Source organism: Dasypus novemcinctus, chromosome 6 (assembly GCF_030445035.2).
Source record: "Dasypus novemcinctus isolate mDasNov1 chromosome 6, mDasNov1.1.hap2, whole genome shotgun sequence".
Lineage (NCBI taxonomy): Eukaryota > Metazoa > Chordata > Mammalia > Cingulata > Dasypodidae > Dasypus > Dasypus novemcinctus.
The window spans coordinates 76,222,472-76,235,505 of record NC_080678.1 but is presented as its reverse complement, the minus strand read 5'-3'; the positions used below and the strand labels follow the sequence as shown (position 1 = coordinate 76,235,505).

The following is a 13,034-nucleotide window of genomic DNA, read 5'->3' as shown; positions in this document are numbered from 1 at the left end:
AAAATGAAGCCTCTTTGTGCAGATTCTTCCCCCATAACTCATTGTAAGAAACCACTTTTTTTTTTCTCTCCTCAGGACTTAAAATCTCCAAATCAAAGGGATGAAATTGCAGGGGCTCGTGCCTTATTGAAAGAACACTCCCCCCTCTTGCATTCAATTTGCTCAGCTTATTTGGAGCATTCTGATGTTGCTTCCCTCAAAGCCAGCAAGGACACCGTTTGTGAGGAAATTCAGAATGCCCTCAATGTAATTTCAAATGCTTCACAAGGCATCCAGAATATGCCGGATCCACCAGAACCTCAGGCAGCAACCTTGGGAAGTGCCCTTGATGAGCTCGAGGTAAGCTGAGAAAAACATAAAATATGATTTTGTTGTCCTAGTACAAAACTACACAGAAGGGGTTTTTAGATTTGTGTATTGGAATTTAGAATATGAACAATTTGGGATTGTTACTTAGATCATTTTCTTTTATATGGATCACTTATGAAATGTAGATTTATTCATTCCACAAATACTTATTATTAGCACTATTCTATGTGCTTGGATGTGTCAGTGAACTCAATAGACACAGATCCTTGCCCTTGTGAAGCTTACATTCTAGAAGGGGAATGTAGGCAACAAAGAAAAACAATAAACTTTGTAGATAAGTAAATAATATGGTATGTTACATTGAGAAGGTGAGATGTTATCAAAGGCTTGAAGGAGCTAAGGGAATGGGTTAGAAGGAGATCTAGAGCAAAGATTTAATGACATGCTCCAGTGTTCAAGTGACAGCACAGGGAGGCTGGCTGGAGAGAGGGAGGTGGAGAATCGTAGAAGCTGAGGTCAGAGAGCCAATGGAGGCCAAGCCATGAAGGGCCACATAGGTCTGTGTAAGGACTTCGGCTTTTCCTCTGAGTTAAATAGGGATCCATTATAAGCTGTTAAGTAAATGCGTGACCATATTGGCTACTGTGTGGAGCAGGAGGCTACTGTAATAATTCAGAAAAGAGAAGAAGTGGTTTGGACCAGGGTATTATCAGTGGAGATGGTGATTATTTTGAAAATCTATGTTTTGAAAATAGAGCCAACTGGATTTTGACAGACTGGATGTGGGAGGAGAAAGAAGAGGAGGAGTCATGGCTGATGTCACAGACTGGGTTGTCCAGAGCACATGCTAGACAGTTTAGGATTCAAGGTGTTATCAGGGATCAACAATTGTGAAGGGAAAAGGGAGGAAGCAGGAGGAAGCAGAAGGAGAAGTCATCCTGTGAACCAGGCCCACAAAGCCTCCTCCTGGCAGGGATCTTTTTATTCTCCACCTCTTTTGGTCACCTGCCCTGGGAAGGGTGAAGGATGCAGGCTGCCCTGCAAAAGATGTGACCTTGGGGGATAGTTTTTCTCAGCTGAGGCAGACCCTGAAGGGGCTGACAGCTGGGAGCTGTCTGCTGGTCACACTCCTGACAGCTGTGGGGCACATCCTACCAGTACGGGAGATCTGGGCAGCACATCTCTGTGTCTATTGCAGGTAATTACAAGGCTTTGGGCTTGAGCAACTGGATAGATGGATCAATTTTGATGGGGATGACTACAGGTGAAGCAGGTTTTAGGAAGATGATCAAGATTTTGGTTTTGGCATGTTAAGTTTGAGATATTTATCAGACTTTCAAGTATGATGTCAAAGATCATTGGTTCCTCAGGTCAGACAAGTAGTTACATAATAGGGCGGCTGATAGGGAGGGGCAGCATAATACATGGTTAATGGTAAGGGCACTGGAACATGAATGCCTTGGCTCCTATTCCAGCTGTGGCACTTATTGTGTGTGATCTTGGAAAAGTTATTTATGCAACCCTCAGCTTTATCACCTTTAAAATGGGTGGAATAACAGAACCTACATCATACCATTGTTGTTGGAATCAATGAATTAGAGCAGTGCCTGGCACATAGTAAGTCCTTAGTAAATCTTGGTTCATATTATCCTTAGTGGTCTCCACTAAGGACTCTTTGGAGGCAGATTCTTCCATAATGAAGAAATCAATACTATGAAAATTACTAAAGTTACACTGATAATATTTAAAAAACGAAATACATACATACATATAATACCTAAATTGGCCAAACATTATTTTCACGGTAAACTTGTAGTTAATTCATTTGTATTTAGTATAGCATTTCAATATATTTTTAGTTACATGTTTTAAACAGGTTATCTTCATTTCTAATTCAATATTATTAAATTCCTAATTATTGGCATCTGTATGGAAATTTTAAGAACTATTTGTCTACTTAAGGCATAAGATTAATAGTGGTTCTCTAATTGTTTTAATTGATCTAATTGTTTGCTCTGACTAATAATCTTATCCATGAGGTGTGTGTCTTGTCTTCATAAGAAGGTCAAAAACTCCTTGTGGGCAAGGACTATGTTTCCTACTAATTTTATATCCATGATACTAGCAGAGTGTTATGTCCTTGTTCCACCCCCAATAAATTCTTGATTGCTAAGGAATTTACATTAATTTTATCATACCATTTGGTTATCAGAGTATCCCTATAAGGTATATTTTTTGGGGGGGGAGAGTAAAGTTATTTTATTAAATCATGCACATCACATGTGTTAGTGCAAATAGTTTAATCTGTACTCCAGAAATTCTACTGTACTTTGTATCTTTACAAAATAGATTTAAAACAATTATTTACTTTAAAAAATGTAATTCTGAAGTTAAGCATTTCAGAACAATGTTTGCAATAACCTATATACAAGAGGTACTGGGTACCACTGGCATATTAGCATTCTGTGGTGGAGTGCCTTCCTTGCAACAAAAAATGATGAAATGAACTATATGACAGTTTTTTTCTACAAGTCATGTGTGACTGATTCCTCCATAAATCTAGTATAGTGATCCTCCAAACAGCAAATACTAAATAGCTTAAAATATAACCTTTAGAGTATAAACAATGACCGTCAAACATCACAAGGCAAATTACATCCCAAACTTCTATTTCAATATTTTGCTAGAACTGTGGATTGCCACACAACATTCAAGCGAATTCACTGACATTCCCTCCAAGTCTTAATTGACTTAAAAATTTAACTATGGGATACTTTAGGATATTCTATGACCTAAATAAATTTTATTGGAATAGCTATAGTACTACAAAAACAAAACAAAACAAAAAAAAGTTAAACTTTTTCTTCTGTGTTTTAAATTTATAACTCAAGCAGTGTTTAGGTGCTTCATTGTGCATGGAACACTGTTGATCTTGGAAATAGTGCTTCTCATCAACAGAACTTCCTAATTATTAATAATAAACAGAAAATAACCATTTGCATACCCAACCAGAATATCTGTTGGTAGGTAACAATAGCTCACCTTGAATAGGAATTAGCTCTATAACATCATAACCAAATTAAGTCAATAAGAGTTTATCTAAAGAGATATTAATTCTTTCTTCAATTAAACATTTGGAAGAACAGAGGATAGAAAAAAAATCATGCTTTCTAAAAATGCTGCATATGAGAAAGTAACTTGGCTTTTAAAGAAAATGTCCTTTCAATACATGAAGTTTAATAAATTACATTCCAGTTGATTCAACAGTTTGGTTCACTGCTGAAATTGTGTAATTACAATGTTTTTGCTCCCAGAAATACTTAAGTTTGCTCAAGAAAATACATACTCTTATGGAAAGTTTTTCAAAGTTGATGTCCTCTATATCTTCAAGTCACATTAAGGCTGAACTCTCTAAACTATCACTAAAACAATATTTTCCAAATATATTTTTCTTATTAAAAAATCCGTGCAAATAGTTGCCTCTAAGTCTTGTTCCCAATAGCTCGGTGGTTTTATAACAAGTAGAAATGGTGTAACTATATGAAAAATATATCTATGTGTGTATATATTTCAAGCTAGTAGGCACTGAGCACACAGGGCCTCTCTTCATAAGGTAGTTTTTATATTTATTTCACAGAAAATACAACTAAGACCAATGAAGCTTATGTAACTTGGTAAAATAAAAAAGCTAGTGTTAGTCAGAATGTGAAACAATTTTCTCTGAATCAAGAAGAATTTTTAGGTTTGCTATACTGAGTTCTTATAGATAGAACTTAATTTGTTTAATTAAAACTCAACTCAACTGATGCTAAGATTTTTAGTCTAAATGGACCATCCAATAAATTAAAATATAACGAAGTCCAAAATGTTGCATAAATTGCGTACATTTTGATGAAAAGTGTTTTGTCCAAGTGTAATTTAAGCGGAAATAGTCTGTATTTGGGAAGTGGTGAAGTGAGGTTGGTGATCTAGTGTGGACAGAAAGGATGCCATACCACATTTTTTAGAAGTGCTAAACATAAGTGTACTTGGATATGCTTGTATAAGGGGTCCAGTTTATCTCAGACACTGCCTTCTATATTCTTTGGATCGTAGAAGACAGAAGATTTCCTATTTGTTCCTCCTTTTGGGACCTGTTCCTTTTCCTCACTTTACTTGAAAGTAGCCGCTACAAGCCCAAAGTGTCAGACATTAGAGAGGAGGAGAAAGTGGAGAAAGTGTGCCATGAGTGTGTTTGTGTGTAGCTTTGATTAGGATGTATGTAGGGGTGGTGATGGTGTCCTCCCTTTCTCAGGAAAGGTCTTTTCTATGCAGATTCCCTTCTGAACAAGGCGGTAGAGAAACCTGAGTTCCTAATACTATCTCAATAAGCTTTGAAATTCAGTTCCAGTCCAAGCTTAGGGAAACTCAAACTAGTACAAAATGCCTGAGTTTTATATATTTTTTATATTTGAGCTACAAATAGCTGCTAAGGCTGCCTGAACTAGATAAAGCAGAATTTATTGAGCACTTAACCTTTTTTAATGATTTTGTAAATTAAATGGTTGCCCTTTTCTTTATTTACAGGAAGCTGTATTGGTAAAGGATCCAAAATAACCTTTGCTCTATCTTGCTCCTGCAAATAAAATAGTATGAAATAAATTGATGCAGTAAATACTCTGTTGGGAGCAAGTCTCATTAAATGTTTATAGTGTTGAAATGTATCAGAGCGCTTACTCAACAATACCAAGCTGAAGCTTTGTTAAATCTTTCATTTTGGCCCACAGCTAGTTATGGGTATGAAACTTGAGATTTATTGGTGGAGAAAATAGAAGTTGAATTGGAACCCTGTACAGGCTGAATTGATTGATTTATTGGAAAGCTAAAGTGAATTATAGGGTACTCCTTCTGTATTTGTGATTGAAAGTTGAAAGTTTTGACTTGTAGATTACAAGAATTTTGCAAACGTTTATAAGCAGGAAACTTTGCCAGGGAAAATTACTTTGAAAACTCAAAGTCCATTAAAATATATTTCTCCTGTGTGGAGATAGAGAGCAGGCTGCTGTAATCATGGCCCACAAGAGTTATCTGTATCCTCTTGTGATAAAGATGATAATAGAAGACGAGAAATAAATTTTGTCATTTTCAAAGAGCTGTCATTTTTATTATTTTACTTTGATATACTCATTAAAATATCATCATTCATTTATTGCTTTGTTCACTGCTATATTCCTATCACCTGGAACAATACCCTGTGTATTATAAAAGTTAAGTAAATTGTTCATTGAATAAATGAGTTTAAGAATCCTGCAAGTGGTTTTGTGGTATCGTGATGAAGAGCATTGTTCTCTTATTCTCTTTTTAGTCTCCTTTCTCCAATTGGAAGTGTATGTACTTGAGGTATGTGCCTTTACTTTCCCCAACTTTTAACTCGACCATGTATTTATACTGAGGGAAACTTCCAGAAACATATCTAAGTTAGTGTGCTGCTCAGAATCTTTTCTGTGAGAAGGGAGCACAAAGAGGAAAAAAATTTATTCTGTTCTCTCAGTAGCTATCCAGCCCTAAGTTTAGGTTCTCTGCAATGGTCAATATATATTTCCTTCTAATAAGAGTAATAATTTGGGGGGAAATATCCATTATAGTCTTATGTTTTCACATGAAGTAGAAAACAGAGAACTCTATCAATCAGATTAGCATTCAACAGCTAAAAAAATGCATATCACTGATATCCAAAAACACTGTAATATGCTTTTAAAAATGGTTTTGGTTTCTAAAATTAGTGAACTAGAAGAACTAGTAATTATAGATAAAATAATTTTAACTGCATGAACATTTGCACACTGATGTTCATAGGGGCATTCTTCACAATGGCTAAAAGATTGGAACAACCCAAGCGTCCATCAATGGATGAATTGATAAACTGTGGCATATACATATGATGGAACACTATTCAGCCTTAAGAAGGAATTAAGTTGGGATGCAAATGACAACATGGATGAACCTTGAGGACATTATGTTGAATGAAATAAGTCAGACAAAAAAGGACAAAGATTGTATGGTATCACTCATATTAACTAAGTACAATGAGTAAACTCATGACACTAAACTCTAGAATGGGTTGCTGATGCTGAGTCTATGTAGACTGTTTAATGTGGTGGATTGTAATGTGGGGAAATGGATAGAGTTGATATTAACACATTTTACTTTGTATAATGGGGTAGTCTAGGGATGTAAATGTTAGTTGAAAGAAAGCTAGATGATAGACTAGGGGCTGTGTAACATAGTGATTTCAGTGGTAGATGATGATTGTCATTACTAGTAAAACTACAAGAATGTTCCTCTGTTACATGGAGTTAAGAATATGTGGGTATATGGAGAAATACAACTAATGTGACATAAAGAGTATAGTTAAATATAAAAATATTGTAATATTTTTACAGCAATGACAAAGAAGGTACTATATCAATGCTAATGATCAATAATGGGGGTATAAGGGGTATGGGAGTTTTCCTTTTGCAGTAATGAAAACGCCCTGCTCTGTGATGAAAGTAAGCACCACTGTGGGTACACTTTGAATGAAATGTACAATGCAGGGGACTGTATAACACAGTGAACCCCTTGTTGAATGATGGATTGTGGTGAACAGTACAAATATGAGAATGTTTTTTCCTGAACTATAGCAAATATACAATACTAGTACATGGTGTTAATAATAGGATGGTTTTTTGGAGGAAATACGCTATGATTTTAGGTAGCAGTAATATTATAATGATGTTCTTTCATCATTTGTAACAAATGTGTCATAACAACGTAAGGTGTTGCTGGTGTGGTAATGTATGGGAATCCTGTATGTTATGCATGATTGTTTAATAAACACGCAACTTCTCAAATAAAGAAAAAGGGGGACAAATAGATAATATGAAATATGGTGATAGAAAAATCCAAATATTCCTGTAAGCACAATACATGTAAAAAGACAAAACACAAACACTGACAGCTTATAACATAAGCTATCTGGCACCGAGGGATTAGTGCCAAGCACCAGCTGGTGATGCAACTAGAAAAAGACTTTGAATAAAAGGGGAGAATTGTAAAGAGAAATGACTCTATATGACTAAGAGACTTCAAAATGAGTTGGGAGGTCATTAGAGGGGTTGTGCTTATGCACATCTCAGCAGGATCCCAGAGAAAGCCAAAGTAGATACAACCCCATGTAGTGGTGTTCCTGAGGGCTACAGAGACACCCAGGTCCTATGGTCATGGCAGATGTAGTAAATATCTACTGAATAAGAGAACGACAAGATTTCTTTATTTTGATGATTAAGATGGAAAGGACTGCATGCCTTGAAAATATAATGCTTGGATAATAATGATTGCTAGATCTTGTGTACTCTTGGCTTCTTGGGATTGTTAGATACATGTTTACTTGATATTATGGAAAATATTCAAGTTTTTTGGTTCCATGAACCTGGATATCACATTTAGAGAAACCTCTGAGGTGGTCAGGCATAATAATTATTTTTACTTATTTTCCCCAAAACTTGTAAAAACCAAAACTGAAATCCAGAACAGATATAAAAGCAAATTCTTATAAAGTATTTACACCATGAGTTTCACAAAAATCAGTTGGTCATAAATATTCTTCATTGCCCCTTTGTGATATGCTTCATGGGAACTAGAAAAGAAGTAAACAAAATTGTCTCAGATCTCAAGAACTGTATGCCTGTTCAGAAGATAAGAATGGCACAAATCAAACAGACACCAATACCACATTCCTCTTTCAAATCCTCACTCATGACACAGTTTGGGTCTCTGGAATGGAGTGTAGTGTTAATTAGGGAGTACTTTGGGAAGAACACCTGTGGAAGGGAAGGGCAGGGAGAGAGCAGAGGCAAAATGGAGCTGAAATGTAGCCTCAGGAATTCTGGAGCTAAAATGGCCTGTCAGACTTGTCCTGCATATGACCAAAGTGGCCAGGCTTTAAAATGTTGGTCTGGGTCAGTCATGCTTGGGCTCCTCTGGGAAGGCAGTTCTCTGCAAATGAAGACAATCCTTGGAGGGGTTGATGATACTCGGAGCAGTTGACACAAATCCTTACATGAGGGCACGCTGGGTGGGTAATCACCTTGTTCGACACACATCACAAAGGCTTATCGAGCATTTTGCCATGTTCTAGTTATGGTACTAGGTACTACTAAGGAACAGGAAAATTAATGGGGGGGAGGAGTTTGGCTTTAGGGGTGTTCATAGATGCTGTTACAGTCCATGAGTATGTGTTATATTTTATTTAGTGACTTTATTTATTTATTTATTTTTTTAATTTATTTATTTTTTATTGACTTTGTAATAATATTACATTAAAAATATATATGTGAGGTCCCATTCAACCCCACCCCCCCACCCCACCTCTCCCCCCCCCAGCAACACTCATTCCCATCATCATGACACATCCATTGGATTTGGTAAGTACATCTTTGGGCACCTCTGCACCTCATAGTCAATGGTCCACATCATGGCCCATACTCTCCTCCATTCCATCCAGTGGGCCCTGTGAGGATTTACAATGTCCGGTGATTGCCTCTGAAGCACCATCCAGGGCAGCTCCATGTCCCAAAGACGCCTCCACCTCTCATCTCTTCCTGCCTTTCCCCATACCCATCAGCCACCATGTCCACTTTTCCCAATCCAATGCCACCTCTTCTATGTGGACATTGGATTGGTTGTGTCCATTGCACCTCTATGTCAAGAGGAGGCTCAGATTCCACATGGATGCTGGATGCAATCCTCCCACTTTCAGTTGTAATCACTCTAGGCTCCATGGTGTGGTGGTTGTCCTTCTTCAACTCCATTTATTTAGTGACTTTAAATTCTACAGGAATCTAGAGGATGTTTAGCATTTGTTGGCTAGAATATCAGTCTGGGAGAGGGGACCAATGAAGAATGACAAGTCTTGGAGAGGTAGAGAGGAAGAATAAGAAAATCCTTAGTGGGAAAAAACAATGCAAAAAAGAAATGGAGAAAAGTATCAGAGGTAATGAAAAGACTAGTAGGAATGGTCAAACCACATTCAATATTGGTGGGGATCTAGCTTAGGAAAGTTGGTATAAGACATATTATAGAGGGCCTCAAAATAGAATCGTTTTTATTTTTATACATTATTATTTATTGAGGACTCATAAGCTCTAACTTTTTTTTTGGTGTATAGAATCTTGCATGCAACACCTTCAAAATATTCTTGGAAACTTCACAAAAATGGATCAAAAGGCCACATAGAAAAACTTAAATTCTGCATGGCAAAAAGAAGCAACAAGTGAATGACATTAGGAACTTGTTCTTCCCTCTTTTTCTTTAATTGGAATTTTAAAAATCTGATCTCTAGTTTATTCTTTAAAAAACTTTTTCTTGGTAATTAATAATTAATTTCTACTTTTATTCTTATTAGCACTTATTTTCTGATTTCTTAAGGTCAATTTTGCTTTTTACAGTGTCTTGAGTACATTTATTTAGTTTACTTTTAGTTTTTCTAATTTTGTTTTTTATCCTTGTTTTTTGTAAAATATATTTTTATTATAGAAGTTGTGAACTTACAAAACAATCATGCACGTGTGTAGAACTCCCATACAACACCCCTTCACCAACACACCTTACCTTTGTGGAACATTTGTTACAGATTTTTTTTTTTTAAGGTTTATTTCTTTATTTATTTCTCTCCGCTCCCCCTGCCTCCCGCCCTGGTTGTGTCTGTTTGCTGCATCTTCTTCTTTGTCCACTTCTGTTGTTGTCAGCGGCACGGGAATCTGTGTTTCTTTTTGTTGCGTCATCTTGTGTCAGCTCTCCACGTGGGCGGCGCCATTCTTAGGCAGGCTGCAATTTCTGTCGCACTGGGCGGCTCTCCTTATAGGGCGCACTCCTTGTGCATGGGGCTCCCTTACGAGGGGGACACCCCTGCGTGGCAGGGCACTCCTTGTACTCATCAGCACTGTGCACGGGCCAGCTCCACATGGGTCAAGGAGGCACGGGGTTTGAACCATGGACCTCCCACGTGGTAGGCGGATGCCCTAACCACTGGGCCAAGTCCGCTTTCCATTGTTACAAATTAAGAGATAATATCAAACTGATACAACTAACTGTGGCCCATAGCACACGTTTGGCCTATTTTTTCCATATCCCTTGTAGCAGTTTGATATGGTTATGAATTCCAAAATAGATATTGGATTATGTTTGTAGTCTGGTCTGTACCTGGGTGTGATTAAGTTATGATTAGGGCTTTGATTGGGCCACATAATTAGGATGTAGGGGTGGGGACTCACAAATAAAAGGCATGGCAAAGGACAGAGTTGGAGGGTTTTTGATGTTGGAGTTTTGATATTGGAGTTTGATGCTGAAGCCTTAAGCTGGAGTCCTGGGAAGTAAGCTCACAGAGGAAAGAGCAGCAAGCCCCAGGAAGAGAGGAACCCTCAGCCCAGGAAGAAGCAAGCCCTAGGAATAAAGGAATCTTGAACCCAGAGAGAAGCAAGACCCTGGAAGGGAGGAACCCAGGAAGCCTGAACCCTCTCAGCCATTGGCAGCCATCTTGCTCCAACACGTGAAAATAGACTTTGGTGAGGGAAGCAACCTGTGCTTTATGGCCTGGTATCTGTAAGTTCCTACCCCAAATAAATACCCTTTATGAAAACCAACCAATTTCTGGTATTTTGCATCAGCACCCCCTTGGCTGACTAATACACCCCCCTATTATGTCCCATGTTATATTTATGGTTCCTTTCCCTCCCCTGAGAACTTCTGGTGACCATTGTCTTTATATCAATATTACAATTCTCATGGAAGTTCTTAAATGGCGGTTTATAGAACACCAAGTGTTCCATGTATAGTATCTAAGAGTTCTGTGGATTCGGATGGGAAAAATATGAGAACTTTAGTTTCATAAAGTTCTATCTGAAATTTATCATTTCTAAAAATTATTAACATAAATGAAAAACTACAGTAGTGCTGGCAATACATTAGACTATGTCATCATATTACAGATATGCAAAGTATCATTTATATTTATCACTATTTCTAAATTATCGTAGTTGTTAGTTCCGCTACTGGATTTTATTTCATGTGTTAATATGACAAATTTAAAAATATTTTAAAAATTAATTTCTTTTAAAATGTATGTCTTTTATGCATTAAAATAATTGTTTTGAAAGAGGTTTGTAGGTTTCGCCAGATTGCTAAAGGGGTCCATGACACAATCAAATTTAAGAACCTCTCTACTAGACTGGTCTTGTGACTTCAGCTTGGGTCACTTTTTCTGAGAGAGGAATCTTGTCTTGTTCCCCTGAAATTAATTATCAGATCATATGTTCGGTCCCTCAGGCCTTTGACTTTGCGATCATTCTTGAGTCCTATTGGAAGGTCTTAAGTTTTTTGAAGTCCTTTCTTCCCTAAGTGTAATTGAAGTTTTGTTGGGTTTTACCATTAGTCTCTTCTTTCTTTTCTTTTTTCCTTCCTCTTCCTTTTTCTTTCCCCTAGCCCTCCTTCACTTTCCCTTCCTCCCCTCTTCTCCTAATTCTGTCTTTTTATGTTTATTGAGAAATTCATATGTGTGTGTATTTACAAATTTAAATCATCTCTAGTGAGTTTTCCTAGAAACAGGCATTTTAAACCATTCCTTGTGTGTTCTCCAAAGGCACTCTCTCTGTATTTGCAAGTGTGAGTATAAGTGAGGGATAAAGTCCTAGGATGGTGGCATGCATAGTACATGTTCTATAAATGTTTGTTGAATAAACATTCTAGGCTCTTACCATCTAGCAAGGAGCAATCAGAGGGGTCTTTATGGAAAAGGTACTGAACTTGGTCTTGAAGGAATTTTGAGAGGATGTTTAATAACTTTTCAAAGTTATCTAAAACATGTTTTACAGATTTTGTTTCTTGTAGAAATAGAAAGGTTTGCAATTTGGGTGGGTAAACAGGGACTCTTTAATAAAATTGTTTACCAGCAAGAGTCCTTATCTGTTTACAAGGAATGGCAGTAAAATTCCATTGAGGAACACACTATTAATGATGAATAGAAGAAGAGAATTGAAGTTAGTGTTACTTGGGACCATCATGTCAGTTTGATTAACCAGTTAATCAATGTACTTTGCTTAGTTTAAGAGCATATGCACTCAGTTTTCTTATTAACAAAGATTAAGACATTTAATAGCACATATCTACTATTAAATCTAGGAAAAAAGTACCATTTAGGTTAATGAGATTTGATTTTTAGTTTCCCTTTAACTAAAACCTATTTCTTAGGAAAATCATATTCCTAAGTGCTTATTTTCCTTCCTTAAAGAGAGGGTTTTTATGGAGCCTAGAGTGATTACAACTGAAAATGGGAGGATTGCATCCAGCATCCAGGTGGAATCTGAGCCTCCTCTTGACATAAAGGTGCAATGGACACAACCAATCCAGTGTCCACATAGAAGAGGTGGCATTGGATTGGGAAAAGTGGACATAATGGACAAAGGGTATGGGGAAAGGCAGGAAGAGATGAGAGGTGGAGGCGTCTTCGGGACATGGAGCTGCCCTGGATGGTGCTTCAGAGGTAATCACCGGACATTGTAAATCCTCATAGGGCCTACATGATGGAATAGAGGAGAGTATGGGCCATGATGTGAACCAATGTATATGAGGTGCAGAGGTGCCCAAAGATGTACTTACCAAATCCAATGGATGTGTCATGATGATGGGAACGAGTGTTGTTGGGGGGGGGG

General features: G+C 37.3%; 1 protein-coding gene across 4 annotated transcripts in view; it reads left to right on the top strand.

The window, feature by feature from the left end:
- Positions 1-13,034, top strand: part of CTNNA3 (catenin alpha 3) — a 1,802,485-nt gene that overhangs the window by 394,636 nt on the left and 1,394,815 nt on the right. For all 4 annotated transcript variants that reach the window (XM_012529825.3, XM_071215825.1, XM_058298912.2 and 1 more), the window contains one exon: positions 76-339. In XM_012529825.3, coding sequence (XP_012385279.2) covers positions 76-339 — 264 coding nt within the window. The remainder of the gene's footprint in view (positions 1-75; positions 340-13,034) is intronic.